The sequence below is a fragment of the Nymphaea colorata genome, chromosome 3 (assembly GCF_008831285.2).
Source record: "Nymphaea colorata isolate Beijing-Zhang1983 chromosome 3, ASM883128v2, whole genome shotgun sequence".
NCBI lineage: Eukaryota > Viridiplantae > Streptophyta > Magnoliopsida > Nymphaeales > Nymphaeaceae > Nymphaea > Nymphaea colorata.
In genome coordinates, this window is record NC_045140.1 from 5,283,389 (window position 1) to 5,302,866 (window position 19,478).

Here is a 19,478-nt window from a genome sequence, read left to right on the forward strand (position 1 = left end):
GTTTTATAAAACCAAGTTTTTTTATTTTAATTCATAGGGGTCGAACAAACATTCTTACCAAGATTTTCAACTACTTTATGTTAGTAACATTCATGGTCCTCTTGAGAGATTATACTTCATTTATGATAGAACGTATATTGCTGGAAGCATGAGAAGCATAGTACAACCATGCAATAAGGCGGTTTATACTTAAGGGGGGTTTGAGGTTTAAATCCCATTATTATTGTCTCGTTCCATGTATTTTCTCGTCTTTGTTTATTCAAACAAAAACATTTGCCATAAAATTAAAGGAAAAAAACTTTTTTATTTTTATTGACAACATCATGGAATATTCACATCAGCCTCGCTCTTGGAAGGAAAGACTGCTGCCTTTACCCTCTCGGTAGACCTAGAGTTGCCAGAACGTTTTGGATTGAATGGTTCCGGAAGGAAGGATGGATCCCCACAGCCAAAAAACAGGCCTTGGCTTCCACTTTCTCATATACATAACATTATTTATTGTACTAAAAAATATTTTAGTTAATGTCATTTAAATATAACAACATGAATTTTTAAAGTCTAAAAAAATGGTGCATCATGGACTACCGACATTTTTAGAGATTAAGATTTTCATACCTACACTGAAATTGCCCTAGCTAGGATGTGTTTCTACTAAGAAAAGTATATAAATCAAAAACCATAAGGTTGGATGCACAAGAATCATATTATTTAAGACAGATTTTTTTGTGGGTACTCTTGGAACTAGTGACTGAAGAAGAATTTAAAAAACTTTTATTAACTTTTATTGATATGGAAAGGTGTAGCGACTTATTGGGTATATTGATGTAGACTATATTGAAGAAGGAATAAGCTTTTATGAACATAGACAGGAGTCAAGATGCTTAGTCAAACTCTTCATGGTTATATTGTTGACAAGCATTTTAAAACAAGCTCACTAGCTTATAACATGAAGGATAGATGATAATATAGGGTTCTTAAAGAGACTAATTAGGTTCCATATATGATATATGTGCACCATCAAAGTTTCGACAAATCAGTGACCGTTAAACTCAAATTTTTATCATTTGAAAAGTGCTTCACATAACAAAACCTGAAGGTTGAAATAAAAAAAAATGCTCATATAAAAGCTTGCTAAATCTTTGAATAACTGCTTTCATGAACTTATTTGATATTTTATTTTTGGTTAAGTTAGAGTATGTTGAAGAGGTCGAAACCCTTCCTTCCTCCATCTCAAGATTTCAGGTTATTTCAAGACCTAGGTGAGACTTCAAGATTTCGAGCTATCTCAGAACTTATAAGTGAAAACCAAAATACCTGACAAGTGGAACATGGTGCATAAAACAATCAGCTATGGACGACGTATTACATCCCGAAAAGCTTCCCACATCCAAGTTGAGGCATTTGGGTAATTTAATTTTCATCCCCGGAGGCACTGGAGGGAGTGGAGAGAGAGAAGAGGGAGAGAGTTGCCAGTGACCGTCGTTCCTGTCTGCGATGGCGGAGCTGAGGCACCAGTCGTCCAGCGTCCGGTCGAGCAGTTCGCCCATGAAGCGCGACGAGGATGCTGCTGCGAAAGTTAAGGAGGAGGACAGGCCGGAGGACGAGGCGGAGCCGTACCGCCCCCACCGGCACTACCACATAAGGGAAAGAACCCGCTCCTTCGTCTCCAGGCTGCGCTCGTCGCTACCTTACGGGAGGGACCAGCTCTTCCGCTTCTACTCGCCCGAGCTCTTCGTCAAGCTGTTCTTCCCCGTCGCCGTCATCTTTGTCTTATTGGCCTTCATCTCCGCACCAATCCTCTGGAATCGCCTCGTGGGTTCTTGATTCTTATTCTTATACCCTTTCATGGTTTGGAGGTTTGAGAATTGAACCGGATCTGATGGGTTTATCGTCTTTCACTGCCTGGATTTTGGGGGATTTTGTATTTTTTTCAGTTTTCTGGGACTTTTTTGATGTTTTGGCATCCGATTTTTAGTGCATTGTCTTCCTATTGGGTATATCTCTCAATGGTCTTCTTTCTTGCTGATTCTTTCTCATTTGTTGGAAGTTGGTACTTCTTTTGTGTGATGTGCATTATCATTTTATGCTGAAGTCGAGAAGGAACTTCAGTTTCTTTTGTTCTGTCGATTTACTGTCTACCAATATGATTACTACTGCACCGACAGTTATAAGTTTTTTGAGTTTTGATTTTCATATGATACTTCGTGGGTGTCTTGCTGTCAATGACTTATCTCTGTTCTGCTCTCAATCATGATCGGATGTTAACTTAAATCACTATCCCATCCAATTGCATTTTTTCTTCATATATTTCATTAAAGAACTCATATCGTGATGTTTTTCCTTGTCAGAAATGAACTTTTATTTTGTGTGACCTTTCTACACTACTAACCTCCTCTTGTTATTGTCAGTGAAGGGTCTCTTGTATTGTATCGTCACTATGTTTTTAAACTTTTTTTGTTTGTGTTGTAGACTGCCCCATACTTATGCACACGAGAAGATATTGTTCTTCGTTGCCCGTCTGTGAGTATTTGCTCTAACTTCCTTGTTTTATTTGATCAACTTATCCGCAATTTATGTTAAACTTATTCCCTTCCCTTTTTGGGCGACCAACTTATGATACTGATTTAATCCAATATCCCGTGTTTGCTTCTTGTTGCTAGGTGAAAGAGCCACCTTCACTTTGGGAAAATCCCCACTCAGCTACCACGTCATGGAAACCCTGTGCAGAGAGAAGACCAGATGAAGTATCTTGTGAGACTTTCTTTTTCCTGAGTCTGTTATGCATTAGAAATTTCTGCTAGCTTGAGGACCTTAAGTCCTTTTCCCTTTCCTTGCAGAACTGAATTATAAGATTGAGCTACAGACTTCCTTAGAAATTATCCATCGGGTAGCAGTTTATTATTTGTAACTGTTTTTTATGGCAAAAAGAAAAAAAACAAGAAGACTGTCCATCATCTCTAACTAATGATTTTTGTATTAATGCTTGCTATGGGCATAAAGGTGACAGTTTGCTATACAGGGTTTTGGCATAGAGTTATTTGGCTGATGAGTTTCTTTTTTCTCGTTGTCTCTTTCCCTTTCATTTTCTCCTCTAAAAGATTGTAACAGTATGTGTTTTTGATTTGACAAATATGCTGGTCCAAATTTGCTTAATTTTGAAATTTTAGTCATGTAAAGAATGAGGACTTAGAAGCTTCAAGTGTGGACCCTTTTGTAAGTTGCTGTCCCTTATCCATGAAATTCTTAAGCTCTTTTTCTGCTTGTATAATTTATAAACTATGGTCCAAGCCATCTTGTTATTGTAAATTAAGAAAAAAACTCCACATGTACTTGGACATGAACCTGAACAGAGATGTGCCATGGTGTGCGTTGCAGATGATATATATTCCCATTTACTCTCCTCTGCTTGGATAAAAATGAAACAATTGTGAGAGCAGAGTGAATTAAGGAACGTAAAAAGTGGTAATTGCAAAGCTTGGTTTCCAGTAATGGAAGTAAAGCTGTTTGTACCGATCCATCTTCCATGTGAACATGTTGCATTTGTCGGGATTTCTGTTGTTGGAAAAAATATTTTTTTGATTGTAGCGTAATGACTTAGTATGGCTAAACAGGCACTTGTAAGATTTGTTGAATACTGCACCTCCTACTACTTAATTTGTATCATGTTCATGACTTTGTCCATGCTATTGTACAGTTCTCCCACCTGAAAATGAGACTACTGGATATATACTGGTCCAGGCTGAGGGTGGACTAAATCAGCAGAGAATAGCTGTATGAATATTTCTTACTTCTATTTTTCACTTCCAAATGTCTTTTATATTTATGATGTATGCATTTCTTCTTTTTCTTTTCATTTTTTTCTTCCTCCATTTCAGGGTTGTATATTCTTGCACTGTATATGTCATGTGGACATGAAATATGGGGAACACTAATTGCAGACGTGCTCTTTTCATACACTAGCCCAATCAATTTGTGTAAGGACAAGTTGAAATTGAAATTTAATGCAAAAGACAAGGCTAAAAGGCAAATTCGATCTGGATATGCTAAGGCTAGAAATGAAGTTGAGTAGCAGGTTCATTGGTAGCAGAACACTTGTCTGTAAAAAGATGTGTTTTTCACGTTCTATCTATAACATGATTTCCCAAAACCATTGACCAGTATATAGATTCTAGACTAAGTTGTTAGATGGAAGGTGATGAACAGAAAATGAAGAGTTAAAAGTCTTCCTTTAAGGAGTTCATAACTCCTATTCACACCAAATGTGCCCCCTTCACTAGCATATAAGAGTCATTCTAGGATAGATGTTTGCAACTATCTACAGGACCTAAGTTGCAAACAAGTTCTCCAGGAGTACTAACATTTTGTTCTCAAGTGGCCTTGTCATCTGGAACACTTAAAGAGCTCCCTTGCCATTTGCCAATCATCTCCATTCATCACATCAGCCCATCTCTAGTGCTCATAGCCACATCTCTAACTCTATTATCTCTTAGGATCTGTTGTATACACTCATAACACTTGACAGACGATCAAGGATAGATATCTGAAAGCCTCATGCCTAGCAGTCCGATAGACAGCTGGGCAAAATGTTTATGAAGTCTGAACCAATATACCTCATCTTACCATCTTATTTTGATGATGGAAAGAATGAGAAAGTTCTTTGGATGTCCTCAACTCAGACTGTGCAGGTGCATATTTTTTACATTTTACAATGGCTTGTTTTAGTTTCTTGCTGTAAAAACCCATGCATCCCTTCCTTGCCCACCAGATAATGTCCCTAAATCTTCTTTGAACTAGTTGCTCGATTGCTTACTTATTAATTTACAAAGAGTCCTGTTATTGTCTTGCTAGGACAATATTCTTCAAACTTTCTGTCATCATATTCATATTTTGTTGCAATTGCTTAAAAGTTTCTGTCTGGTTATGCTTGCCCTTCTTTCAACTTGAACTGTTTTATGACTCTTTGATTATATCTCAGCTAAGACCTAGGTATTTTATTGCCTGAAATATCCTGGATGGTAGCATGAATTTATATTTTGATTAGAATATGAATCTCAATGAATTTTTGGCACAAGTGAAATTCCTTTAGAGGACAGCTGAAACATATTATTAATGTGATTTGTTACAGTGACCATTTTGTGTTTTACAGATATGTAATGCTGTAGCCGTTGCAAAAATAATGAATGCGACCCTTATTTTGCCACTTTTGAAGCAGGACCAGATCTGGAAAGATCAAACGTGAGATTCCATGTGGCTAAGCTTCCTTCTGTTCTTCTCTAGATTGATAATTGTCATGTATGCTTTGTCTTATGTGTTTGACATCTCAAGCTTTTATGATTATTAGTATTTATTTCATAAGCTAAGTTGAAAAGGCTCCTAATTTTTTGTAGTAGTTTACTGTGATGCTTGTTGCAAAGTGATTACTATTATATTCTTGTCATCCTTGATAGCTTAAAGCTGCTCTTTTGGTGTAACTAGTGTAAGATGAGGTTAGGATGTCTATGTTGGTTGTACGGGTAGCTTTGTTAATTTGTGTTGCCTAATCTAAGATATGTAGATATGTCCACACACATGTGCATGTATGTTTATGTCTCTTAATATAAACATGAAAATGCATTTGCACACTTTGGCAGCTTTTCATAATTAAATGTACAATCAATCACCCTATTTGTGTTATTTTTCACATAAACCTGAACCTTTCAGAAGTGGATCCACTATTGTGAAGCATTAAGTTCTTGTTTTTCTGATTAGGTAGTCCCATCTCTGTTTTTGCAATTGATTGTAGTGGTAATTTTCTTTTTGTGTATGCCTGTGATGCCTGTATTGCCTTGTTTGCGCAGGAAATTCGAAGACATATTTGATGTTAATCATTTCATTAAGTATTTGAAGGATGATGTACGAATTGTACGTGATATTCCCGATTGGTTTCCTGAAAGAGCAGAGCTGTTCACAAGTATAAGGTTCTTTCTCCTGTATTTATTTCCTCTTGCTTGGTAATACATACACTTCAATATAAAGATAAATCTGTGTGCATTAGATGCCTGAGTTGGATAAATTTTAGATGCTTAAATTTTTAATTTTGAAGTTCTGAAGGTGAAGATCATGGATATATCACAATCTATCACACGGACGTGCCAAAACATGCACAGTGCCTGCATCGATGCAATGCAGGTGTGGGGGCTGATTTGGTTCTGAAACTGCACCCAACTTGGTCCATGCAAGTCGGGTTATGATGATTATTGCACCTGATACTTTTTCCGGCAAAAAAAAAAACTTTTATGTCAAAATGAAGAAAGAAAAAAGGAAAAAAAAGTGTTCTCTTCTTTCACCCATACCATTCTTTTCAGCGACTGCCGGCCTGAAAATGTCAATGGTGTTTACCCACTCTTTCTTCTTCTCTCGTGTTCCCATTGCTCTTGTTCTTCTTTTTTTGCTCTCGTGTTCCCACTTCTCTTGTTCCCATTGCTCTCGTGTTCCCATTGCTGCCGTCGAAGACCATGGAAACATACCATACCTCTAAAATAGTTGGATGCAATGAGGGAAGCATCAGTTGTACGCTTACAAGGAATGAAAAGTACCATTTCATAGAAGCAGTTGACTACCACAAGAATATGATCAAACCCCCTAACGGTCTTGTTTAAGCCTACCACAAAATCCATAGATACATGCTCCCACGGCCACAGGCAATCAAGGAGGGGAAGTGGAGTATATAAACCAACATTTTGCTTTGACCCTTAAGTGGTTTGGCACGTATGGTGATTCTTGATAAAACGAGATACATCACAACACATTTTTGGTCAAAAATATTGTTCATGACCAAAATGACCAGATAGACCACTGGAATGTAACTCAGATATAAGAAAAAGCCGAAGAAAAGAATCAGGAATACACAACCAGTTCCATAAAAAAGATAACCATCACGGATAGAAAACTGAATATCACTTGGAGATGACATAAAAACAATTTTCCCAAACAGTTTTGAAATTTAAGTCGGTGGGGTATAAGTCTTCGCAAATTTCAAGCCCTACAACCTGGGTGGTTATGACACTCAAAACATGAGTTTTACGGCTGAGGGTGTCGGCTACCTTGTCCAAAGTTTTTGCATGATGCTTGATGGAAAAAGAGTATTTTTGCAAAAAGACAATCCACTTAGCATGAAAGACCAACCTTCTTTTAATTGTTTAAAAAACGTAATGCTTCATGATCAATATAAAAAGCAAACTCTTTATAAATCAAGAAATGTCTCTAATCTCGAAGAGCCTCAACAACATAAATTCAAGGTCATAGGTAGAGTTATTGTGCTTTGCCGTCTAGCTTCTCACTAAAGAAAGCAACAAACTGGCGGTTTTGGCTCAAAACTCCCCTTATGCCTACATTTTTGAGGGATCACACTCAACATCAAAAACTTGAGAAAAATCAGGAAGTGCCAAAGTTGGGGCTCACGTCATCTTTCCCTTGATGGTGTTAGATGCCTGACCCATTTCAGAAGTTGAAAGAAACTTAGTACCTTTGAGACACTTTGTAATGGATGTCATAATTGTACTCAAGTTTTTAATAAAACGACAATAGGAAGTAGCCAACTCATGGAAACTTCGGGCTTCTCCTACAATTTTTGGGGTTGGCCAATCTATGATTGCTTGGACCTTTGACGGATAGGCCTTTACACCATTATCAGAAACCACAGAACTCAAAAAATCAAGACTGGGACAAAAAAACACTTCTTAGCATTTACAAAAAGCTTTTTTCAAAAGACTGTAGTACTTGTTTCAAATGTGTCAAATATGCTGACCCTATGGAATTGTAAACAAAAATAAAAAATGTACAACCACAAACTTCCCAAGGAATGGTCGCAGAACTTGTCTCATGACATGCATGAATGTAGGTGCATTAGATAACCTGAAAGACATCAGTAACCACTCATAAAGCCCATGTGTAGTTCTAAAGGTTGTTTTCTATTCATCCCCTTCCCGAATACGAATCTGATGTTAGCCACTCTTAGGGTCAATGCTGGAAAAGACATGGGAACCGATTAACTAGTTTAACATGTTATCTAGCCTAGGGATGGGAAATCGGTACTTGATCATGATTTTATTTATGGCCTATTATCGATGCACGTGTTTCGATCCGTCCTTTTTAAAGGTAAGTAGGGCAAGCACAATGCAAGGACTGACACTTTTCCTAATGGACCCTTTTTTCGGTAACTCTCCTACCTGACATTGTATCTCTGCATTGTTTGTTGGGTTCAAACGATGGATAGGCAAGTTGGGAAGACTAGACCCTGGGATAAAGTCTATGGCCGCATGGTCCGTAAGGGAGGGAGGCCAACTGGGAGATCCATAGACATGATGCTAGCAAACTCCTGGAGAAGGGGATGAATGCTCATGGGTATGTCAGTAGGGACAATCAAGGTGTGTTTGGCTACCAAGGTAGACAATAACTATCACTCCTCAAGAATCTAAGAACTCCTTTTGGGAGAGGCTAGTAAACACTACTGCCTTGGCCAGTTTTCTTGTTGTGCAGTTCCCTAACTCTTTAAGGGGAAGCAGCTTAATGTTTGTTCCATACATCTTAAAAGCGTAGGTATTGTTGCACCCATCATGGATATCCTTCCTATCATACTGTCAGGGTCTCTGTAACAACACATGACACATATCCATGGGAGCTACTTCACGCCACATATTTTACTTATAATGTAGTCCCATAGAAAACTTGACTAAACATCAACTCATAGGACACTCATTCTTCTTTTTAAACCACAACATTCTGTAGGGATGAGGATGGTTCTCTACTACCTTAGGTTCAGAAGTTCAACTAAGGAGGCCGACACCATGTGCTCACATGCCCCACTATCAATCACCACATCGCAAATGTGACCCTCACACTTACAATGCGTGCAAAATATGACGTTCTGCGACCACTTGCTATTATCTAGGGCACACAAAGCAGACATAACAAATTTGATGGAGTTGACATCACTCCCATCAAACTTTACAAAGTCACCATCTCTCTCAGGCCACTCACTCGATGACGACTAGGACTGCCCATCCATGTCATGATCATGATCATCCTGTGTATGTTCTTGGTTTGCTAATAACGGTGGGACACTGAGATGCAATATGTCCAGACCCAACACTTAACTATTAGAATTTGAACTTCGGGTTTTAGACCTAGTGTTAAAGGCAAGACAACTGTCATTCTTGTTTGAGTCTTAGACTCGGACTTTTCTCCGAACTTTAGGAAGCTTGGTCCCCTGGCTGGAGAACCTGATTTATAATTGTTTGTTTCAATAAGTTTAGTAGGACGCTCACTATGATGCTTCAACTTGTCCTCCATATTCAATGCATATGAGATAGCTTGATCTAAAGACATAACATGAGCACAGCAAATTCATAAAAAATAACATGGCGAAGTCTAGCAGTATACTTGGCAATATGCTGCTCTGGTGTCTCTTGGATCTGAAGTTCTAAACCCAAAGGGAGAGTTGGTGGAAGTCCTCGGTGTACCCCTACATGGTGCTAGTTCCCTGATGCAGATGAATGTACTGGCGGTAGACTAGCTGCGCATGATCAGAAGGAACAAACTTGGCATTCATCAACCGCTTCATCTTTTTCCAAAGATGAAGCACAATAACTTTATCTATGGCCTTGAGTTTTATGTTGTTGTCCTTTACTTGGTTTATAAGGAGTTTGTTTTTATACTGATTATGAGGCATTATGTTTTTTAAATAGTCAAAAGAAGGTTAGTACTTGTCATGCTAAATGAATTGCCTTTTTGCAAAAAAGACTCTTTTTCTATTAAGCACCAGACAGAAACTTTGAACAAGGTAGCCAACGCCCTCAGCTGTGAATCATGTTTTGCCATAACCACCTAGATTGTAAGGTTTGAAATTTGCAAAGACTTATATCTCACTGATTTAGATTTCAAAACTATTTGGGAAAATTATTTTTCTAAGCCATCTCGAAGTGATCTTCAATTTTTTACCCATGATGGTTATCTCTTTTATGGAAATTGGTTGTGTATTCCTGATTCTTCTCTTTAGCTTTTTTTTAATATACAAGTTACATTCTAGTGGCCTATCTGGTCATGATAAAACATTTGCTTTAGTGTCTAAATGATATTTTTGACCAAAAATGCATCGTAATATATTTCGTTTTGTCAAGATTTGTCATGTGTGCTAGACCTCTGTAAGGCAAAAGTAGAATGTTTGTTTATATACTTCACTTCCCATCCCGGATCGCCCGTGGGAGCATATGTCTATGGATTTTGTGGTAGGCTCACTCTAACTCAAGACTGTTAGGGGGTTTAATTCCATTCTTGTGGTAGTCGATCGCTTCTTTAAAATTGTTCTTTTCATTCCCTGTAAGCATACAACTGATGCTTCCCTTATCACATCCTACTACTTTAGAGGTGCAGTATGTTTTCATGGTCTTCCTCGGTCTATCACTTCAGATAGGGACATTCACTTTTTACATTTTTGAGATTTTTTGTGGGCTTTATTGAAAAAGTTTACAGTTTAGTAGCGCCTACCATTCCTAGACGGATGGATAGACTAAGATAGTTAATTGCAATCTAGGAAATCTTTAGCATTGTCTTGTTGGGGACCATGTCAAGACATGGGATGTTGCCACAGGTTGAGTTTGCTAATAATAATTTTGTTAATAGGTTCACTGTATGACTCCTTTCCAGATTGTCTATGGTAGAACTCCTGTTTGCATATTGTTGATCTTGCTCTCACCTCTCAAGTTAATCCGTCACCACCTGTCGTCATTGAGTATAATATATATGAAGGAATTCATGCTTTGGTGAAAAGAACTCTAGAGGAAAGCTACAATGTCTACAAGGCCTGAGTCGACCAGTCATGTCATTCTTGAGTTCTGAGGTTGGGGATTTAGTCATGGTCTACTTATGTCCAGAGCGTTTCCCTGTCGGAACATGTCACTATTGAGTCTCCACAAGTATGGTCCTTTTAGGGTCATCCAAAAGTTTAGTGACAATGCATATTTGATTGATTTGCCAGGTGATTGGAACATATCACCAATCTTTAATATTCAAATTCGTCGGAGTCGAATTCTTTCCAGCCAAAAGAGAATGATGCAGGGCAGAACTAGAGGGACCAGTAGATCTAGTCTCTCTTGATGCATCCAGACGAGAGTGTTGATCGACAACTCCATCGAGAATCCGTGCATGGGTCGAAGCTCAGGACCAGAGGAACTCTGGAAGTGTACGTAAGGAGGTCCGCGCGTACAACCAAGGGGCAAAGACGGCGAAGGTTTAGCCCTTCTCGGGCTAGTTAGTCATTTTGAGATTTTATTTAGACACTTGGACCTTTGTTCATATTTTGGATTCAAATCTCATGTTTTGGACCCATTATTCTTTTTGTTTTGAGTGGAGGTATAAATAATTAAATACCCCCCATGTTAAGTCATTAAAGTTAGTTTTGAGAATTAGAAAAAAAAAGAAGAAAAAGTGGGTTAGAGAGAGATTATATTAACTCTTGTTGATTTTCTGTTGTTTATCTTTTTTGTTCTTCAATCAAGGGTCATTGATTCATGATGCGGAGTGGGCGATCCTCCTTACCACTGTATAAACTTTCCTTACATGCACTTCCCTAGTTTTGAGCTTCGACTCGAGCACGGATATGTGATGGAGTTGTTGATCGGTGCCCTGGTTGGGGATGGATCCCTTGATGCATTTGGCGAGTCTGGATCTATCGAGTCCCTCTGGTTCCCCTTGCATCAAACAACCACACCAGGTCATGCTATAAAGGATGACCAAGGTGACGTTTTTTGAAGACGCCCCCCTGTCGTCCTTTAAGAAGGATGACAGGTGGTCTGCCAACATTTTAAAAATGATTTTTTTTTTATTTTATGTAATGTAAATTTTAAAGATGGATAAAGTAAGCTTTGAATGACCTTCGACTTACAGCCAAAAGAAATATAATCATATAACACACACACTTGCGGTAGGTGCACCCAATTTTTTTTTTTTTTTAAATTCTTGTACTTACACCTGCTTCCACACCTGTACCAATGCCCATACAATCATTAAGTCATGAAAGATGATAACTATATGTTTTGAACTTCTGAAATTGTGATGTAATCTAAGTCCTAAGACTCTAAGTCCTAAGATTCTATAAAATTTTCAAGTTTAAAATTATAATGGATGCTTATTATGTTATTTTGAATCTCTGATTTCTTATTTTTGAATGTGTTGTCGATACACATGAATGTTTCTTATGTATGATGATATTTTTTATATTTGAATACATTTTTCTTGATTTCTGATTTTTTGTTTATTTTTTCAGATTTTTCTCTATTTTTTAATTTTTTTTATATTTTTCAATTAAAAAAATTAATTTTACGATACGGCGTATAGGTCGGCCCGACCGATACGCGATACACTACGCCTTTTATAACATTGATTACCACAATGTCTTCCAATTTTGTTCTGCTGTAGCATAACATGATCTGGCCTTTCTTCTTGTTGTTATCACAAAGTAAATTTCAGGGTTATTTTCGTTTTTATCTTTTCTTTCGTGTGGTATCTACACGATCTATATAAACATAAAACATGCTTAATAATTGCTATATAAGATACTGCATGACAAATGCTGATGAACGGCTGGCATCTGATTGTTTAGGTGCATAGTGCTTACGTCCATCTGCAAAGTGCAAACTCTTCCAAGCTTTACTGAAGAATAATGCTTTCTTTTTACCTTCATTATGTGTTGTTGGAGTTGCCAGTCTAGCATGTTTTCTTCTGGTTTTCATCTTAGCAGCTTCTTTTTATTGCTTCATCTTGCTTAGGTGACTTTTTGTTGATACAAAGAGTTTCAGAGCTTTCTTGGTTTCCTTTTCATCATTGTTATTCTTGGTATTAATAGAACATATTGCATTCTTGTAAAAGTCTTTATTATTGATTACCATTTGCACCATATATTTTTTCTAAATATGTAATGAACACATCAAGTAAAAACAGTTATTGCAATGACTTATTACATATATGGGTCACCTAACTTTAGGTTAACGGCAGTGGCATCTTCCATCAGATATGTAGTTCATTCTTTTAATGAATTTCTTTATTTTGCAGGCGTACGGTGAAAAATATTCCAAAATATGCATCAGCACAGTTTTATATTGACAATGTACTTCCTCGCATTAAGGAGAAAAAAATTATGGCTCTGAAACCTTTTGTTGATAGATTGGGGTAAGTATTAGTTGCTTCTTGGATGTCCAGTGCTTACTAATGAATTCTGCATAAAATGAATTGGTCTCTCACTTTAAACGTCCTTAGATCCTGCCATGTTTTATGCTTACCTCTTCTCATCTGATTGCACCTGTACATGTTTGAATGACAAAACCAAGTTCATGTAAAATACTAATATTTTTTTTTTCTCTGGCTTCAGGTATGAAAATGTCCCGCCAGAAATCAATCGCTTGAGGTGCAGGGTTAACTATCACGCTTTAAAATTTTTACCTGACATTGAAGAAATGGCTGAAAAGATATATGCGAGGATGAGAAATCGAACTGGCAGCCCTAGTCCTTACATGTAATGCCTGTTTACTATTTCTTGATCATCTGAATTTTCCTGTTTTGAATGCTTAATACTGCTGTTAGGCCCTTTCATTGCCAGGCATCATCAGTGGACTCTTTGGTTAACAGGGCTCTTCACCTAAGGTTTGAGAAGGGTATGGTCGGGCTGTCATTCTGTGATTTTGTGGGGACAAGAGAGGAAAAAGCCATGATGGCAGCATATAGAAAGAAAGAATGGCCTCGTCGCTATAAAGTAAAGAATATTCAGCTTCCACCTGTTAATTTCGTTCAGCTAAAATTGAAGTACCACATCAGTAAATTTGTTCCTTTCTTTGTACACAGGATGGATCCCATCTTTGGCAGACAGCACTGGAGAAGAGAAAAGAAGGGCGCTGTCCTCTTGAACCTGGTGAAGTTGCTGTGATCTTACGAGCCATGGGTTACCCAAAAGAAACACAGATTTATGTAGCTTCTGGGCAGGTCTATGGTGGGCTCAACAGGATGGCTCCCCTCAGGAATATGTTCCCCAATTTGGTAAAAATTCTCCTTGAAGATTAGACAGATACATGATTTCTTACTGGTGGATGACTTTTTAATAATCAATATGCTTAATTTTGGCAATGTGGTCTGCAATTTATATGAAGTGAAAAATCGACTCACCATGGTCTTTTATCTAAGAGTTCTATTGACATAGGTTTGAACCAGCTGTAAGCTTTACGCAGGATTCTCATGCATTCTCTTGATGAAGAAAAGAGAAAAGAAGAATTAAACTTTTGTTCTCTCCTCAGGGTTGGCAGTAAAAGTCCCAGCCTCTTAGAGAGACTGGTTGCAGTGTTATAAAAATCAGTTTGCTTCGCCGATTGGGTGAATCTGCCGGTTCCCCTGTTCTGGTGAATCTGTTATGAATCAGCCTATTAAAGAAAGCATTCTAAAAATATAAATGGAAAAATGCATAAAAAACTTAAAATATATCAAAAAATTAGTTAAACTCAACATGGGACACCCTTGAATCAACCACAAAATGGAATCTGTTAGCCATCAACTCAAATCGTGTCAGCTGATTCAGGCCCAACTTGGACCAATTCTGATAACACTGATTGGTTGTATCTTAGTTCAACCACTCTGTTATATATCATTTGACCCTTGCATTTTCAGGTAACCAAGGAGGATCTGACAAGCAAAGGCGAACTGGAAGGGCTGAAGAAACATGTAACAAGTCTGGCTGCACTCGATTTCCTTGTATGCTTGAAGGCTGATGTCTTTGTAATGACTCATGGAGGAAATTTTGCGAAGCTGATAATGGGTGCTCGAAGATACATGGGTCACCGGCTCAAATCCATTAAGCCAGACAAGAACATCATGGCCAAGTCACTGGGTGATCCTTTCCTTGGTTGGGCCAACTTTGTTGAAGATGTTCTCATTGCACATGAGACAAAGACAGGGTTGCCTGAGCCTTCATTCCCACAATACGATCTATATGAAAATCCTCTAACCCCATGCATGTGTAGAACATGAAACACATTGTTTGTTCATGCTTCTACGTTGTACCTTATTGGATCTCGTCTCCTTTTTATGGTCTTCTCTTTCTGGTAGGAGAGTCATGTATATCAATTTTTGTCCAAATAATGTTGTTGTTAGCTAACTGTAGTTCAACGGACAGCTGTTGCCTTTATAAGAGCAAATAGCTTTCACCTATGTGCTTGTGGGTTTCTCTTGGCCATTTTTGAATTTCGTTCAACGTTAACTCCATGCTGGGCTTCTAGTTGAAAAGCTAGATGCAGATGATGACGCATGCAAACTCAGAGGTTTGATCTCATTCAGTAAACAGAAGGAATCTTGATCATGGAACCAGAAGGGAATTCAGTTATGGCTCCAACTGTTCCGAGTAGCAATTAATATGTGTCAGCATCAATCACAAATATCTCCAATATCTTGCATAACGATCCCATGATTTTATTTTATAGGTTGAATAAAATGCTAAAAAATTGTATGTTTATCATTATTGATGTGTAAATCAGTACACTTGGTTATATTCCTTTCATCAGTTTCATGGTTTGGCATTCCCATTTCACTAAGCACATGGGCATGGTAAACCGCTAGTCAAAGTTTAATATGAAAATGGTTGGCTTCACTTTGGAAACGTCAGGGACGTTTATCGCTCACCAGGGGGTGCCAGGTCAATGTTTGTAAGTTAGTGACAAGAAGTTGGTGATTCATATGTTTGCGAAGAATTTGGTCAAAAAAAGAAAAAAAAATACATTTAATGTTCAAATAGTTTTCTTTTCCGGACAGAATTTGGAATAGCTCGCTGGCCCTTTTGGCTTATGCTAAAGCAATTACAAAAACCTGGTTTCAGAAGCACAAGATCGCTGGTCCCTTATGCCTATATCTAACTCTTCCCTTCACTTGACCACACCTCAAGGTATGCCTCCTCTTTCTATTTCAGTTTATCATTTTTCCCATCTACAAGGTCATAGTGAAGAGGGAGGGCATGACCTCCCCCAGGCTTCATTCAGCTACATGCTTCCCAATTGACTAACCAAAGATGGGGTTCCTCTAAATCTCAGAATCAGGCCCTTTAACAACAATTAAGTCGATAATATATCATCATCATCCAGATAGGGTTAAGAGTGGGGATTCGTGCCATTAGCTTAATCACCATCTCAGAAGCAATGCAGGATTGATGGATGAGAATTGGAAGGAAACAACGGAAAAGACTTGTGCAGCTTTCCTTGCAAAATAAAATTGATTTCTTGGTGAAAAAGGGAAGACCTTGCGGCTATGAAAGAGGGAGAGTCCAGTGTTGGGCATGAATATAAATACCATGGCTAACGACGTGCCTTTTGTGGCATCAATCCAGTTTGACCTCATCTCCCTCCTAAAAAAGGATATGTTCGATATTAGTTTCTTACTGGATGTGTGAGTTAAGGATATGGTGATTGAATGTATAGCCAAAAGAAGTGGTTGTTCATGGTGAATTCTAGCATTGATATTTTTAGATGGCCTAGCAGGGGTATTTTGCCTCTGGAATCCCAAACATATCTTCCTTTTAAGCAGTATGAAATCCAGGCAGTAGTTTGATGGATCATTCTCTATCTTAAATCTTGGTCTTAAAATTTAATGGTTGGTGTGCACCTCCCAACTACCCTTTTCACAGAATAAAAGGTCTCACAGAGCTTGGATAAAGGTTGTTTCCTTTACTTTTCCCTGACTTTAATGCAATGTGAAAGGTTCTGTGGCAAAACTAAAAGACCCCCAAACCCACCCTTGTGCAGGGCTTTTAACAGTTTTGTTGATAGATGCTGGCTAATGTAGATTGAACACCCTTTAAGTCTTTTCCCTTGATATATTTGAAGGAGCAAAAGGGACATTTTCAATGTAAACTTAATTGGTGTTTTCTTGACCAAGCACTGGTGCCCTCCAGATGCTTCATGGTCTCCCATGCCAAACCCATTTTAGAACATAAGGCTTTTACTTTCCATGCTTTCAATACTAGCAGTAGCTCGAGGTCTCAAAACTACCATTCCTTTATTCATATATCATGGAAGAAGAGTGTATGTAGATCAATAGCAGAGGCAGGTGTGGGTTGCTGTGGAAATTTGCCCATACCATTCTACACAAATTGCCTTATTTATATATTGCTATAGCCATATGCTTTATTACTTATATGCAAGCGCCTCTTAAAGTTTAAAATTTGAATGATTAGTCTCTTAGGAAAAAATTCTGGCTCTACCACTCGTGTAGATCCATCATTATGGAGGAATAATATAAAAAGGATGGTGGTTGGCCTATGGTAAGTAAAGTCCTGTCAACTTAGAACAAGGACTCTTTTGGAAATCTTAAAATCAAATAACCTTATAAGGATCTCACCTCACTTCAAGAATGTATATAACAAGATATGACGAATTTTATTGAAAGAGACATTGAAATTAGTAACTCTTGGAAGAGAACGCTTCCTTGAAGAAGTAAAGGAGCAAAACTAAAGTGTGGGCGAAGAAGGATACCTGAAACACAAAGTGTTTTCAAATGACAAATAAAATTGACAGCCTAGAAGTTGCAGGAGACATTTATCATGATCCTAAAGGCCTCTTAGAGGTCGTTTGATTGCTGTCCATTGGGACAAGACAGACAGAACGTCCTGTCCATCAGACTACTGTCCTGTTCTTATGGACAATGATGTTCATTGTCCACCGTTTGATGATCTTAAGAACAAAACATTATGTTCCTCTTGTCCAGCGTTTGTTTTGCATATGTCTGTTCTGTCTGTTCTATCTGGCGTTTGTTTTTGTTTTGTCCGATCATCCGTTCTGTCTGTTTTAACTTTTACCTATATGAATAAGAATTATAAGCCCTTTTAAATTGACGTGCAATAATGAGATAAGATGCAGGCTATGCACGAACTTAAGATATCGAAAACAAGGAACGATGAATAACCTCCACAGTTTCAGACTACATCAATAGCTTGTGCTTTCTATTAGTTTAGAAGTACAACAATAGATAAGAAAATTTTAAGTACTCCAACTTGGTCGAATCATACCATCTCATAAATTGAGAAGTTGAGATATGCCCTCATCATGAAGAGGGAAAAAAATAAAAAACAAAATCAAAGCAGACATCCAAAAAAGAAGACTTTTTATTCATTCTGTATGAACATATCTTAATCTTCCTTTTTACATGATTCTTGTACATGTCTTCAAATTGCCATTACAAAATTAAAACTGAAGAGAGAGAGAGAGGGAGAGAGAGCTCGATGGAGAGCTATGCCAGGAGTCAACAGTTGCCGACTGAGAGTCTAGTCTGGCCATGGAGGCTGCGATGAAGAGGGTGATGCAGGGGGAATGACATCAAGGTCATTGCATGGCAGTAAAGATGAGGACGATGGTGATGGTGATAACGGGGAGGAGGGCAGCTTCCTTTTGCACGATTGAGCTTGAATCCCCTCTCCTACTTGCTCCACCACCTTCTTCCCAACAAGATAATCCTTCAACCTCTTCAAATCAGAGGGCTTCACCGGCTTCACTATGAACTCCTCTGCCCCTTCCTCCAAGCACCTACTTACACATTCACCATATGCTTAGAAGCAGACTCAATAAATACAAACTAGAAACTGATAATCGAAAAAGAAATATTGAGGGGCTGGTGTCATCATGTATTCTTTCAAAAAGTCAAAAGTTGTATCTGCACACCAAATTACCAAATGCATGCCTACACTTGCATGCACTAAGGACATTTGGTGTATGAAACATAAAACTGCATATAGGTATCCTGAACGTAACTTTTATATAGCAAGGACTTGGTATGCTCCAGGTTTTGGAGAGCTGCTTTTTACCAAAAGTGGTTATACATATCCTCAAGAGGATCCTAGGTTCACATATTTCAATCGTTTTATGAACTTTCCAAAAGGAAATTGAAATAATGTTGTACATGAAAAGGCAACCACACATAAAAGGTATGGCGGTATGGTTATGCATATCAAGAATCACAATAGAAGGATCTCAAGGATGTATAGTTAAAAGGATGTATAGTTAATGGTAGTCGTTCAAACCAAATGATCTATCTTTGCATAAACCACACTTGAGCCTCAAGCACCATGATTCCATGAATTAGTACTTAATGCATCATCAAACATTTTGTAAGCATGATCAAATCAAGAAGAAGACATAATCGTACAGAAAATTTTGAACTACCCATGAATCTGCTTCCCTTTCTTTTCATTCATGACCTTTTATATTTATAATTACTAAGTCGGAAAATGTAAAGAAAAAGTTCAGGCAGAAAAATCCACCACGGCGAAGTGGCTCTATGCAGAGAGAGAATGAGAGAGAAGGAGAGAAAGGGGGATGAAGATTACCATGATTATGGCTTTGATGTTATCTCTTGTGAGCTTTATAGAGAGGGCAGCTTCATCCGGCGCATCCCCTGTTCCTGCAAAGGCAACATCTCCAATA

The 19,478-nt window shown here is 38.0% G+C and overlaps 1 protein-coding gene across 1 annotated transcript; it reads left to right on the top strand.

The window, feature by feature from the left end:
- The first annotated feature begins 1,368 nt into the window (after positions 1-1,368).
- On the top strand, positions 1,369-15,225 carry LOC116250817 (protein PECTIC ARABINOGALACTAN SYNTHESIS-RELATED). The gene is made up of 11 exons (XM_031624760.2): positions 1,369-1,812; positions 2,470-2,520; positions 2,661-2,751; positions 3,695-3,771; positions 5,147-5,235; positions 5,838-5,957; positions 13,087-13,203; positions 13,403-13,546; positions 13,660-13,783; positions 13,873-14,064; positions 14,686-15,225. Exons 1-11 carry the CDS (start codon positions 1,495-1,497, stop codon positions 15,043-15,045), a joined length of 1,683 nt encoding a protein of 560 aa, XP_031480620.1. The 5' UTR covers positions 1,369-1,494; the 3' UTR covers positions 15,046-15,225.
- Positions 15,226-19,478: the final 4,253 nt, after the last annotated feature.

What these genes read in the sequence shown, in the direction of transcription:
- LOC116250817 (XM_031624760.2), top strand. Translation starts at nt 1,495, where the DNA reads ATGGCGGAGCTGAGGCACCAGTCGTCCAGCGTCCGGTCGAGCAGTTCG. An exon ending in GGCAGCCCTAGTCCTTACAT is followed by an intron (nt 13,547 to 13,659) that starts GTAATGCCTGTT and finishes TTTGGTTAACAG; the next exon opens with GGCTCTTCACCTAAGGTTTG. An exon ending in GGAATATGTTCCCCAATTTG is followed by an intron (nt 14,065 to 14,685) that starts GTAAAAATTCTC and finishes TTGCATTTTCAG; the next exon opens with GTAACCAAGGAGGATCTGAC.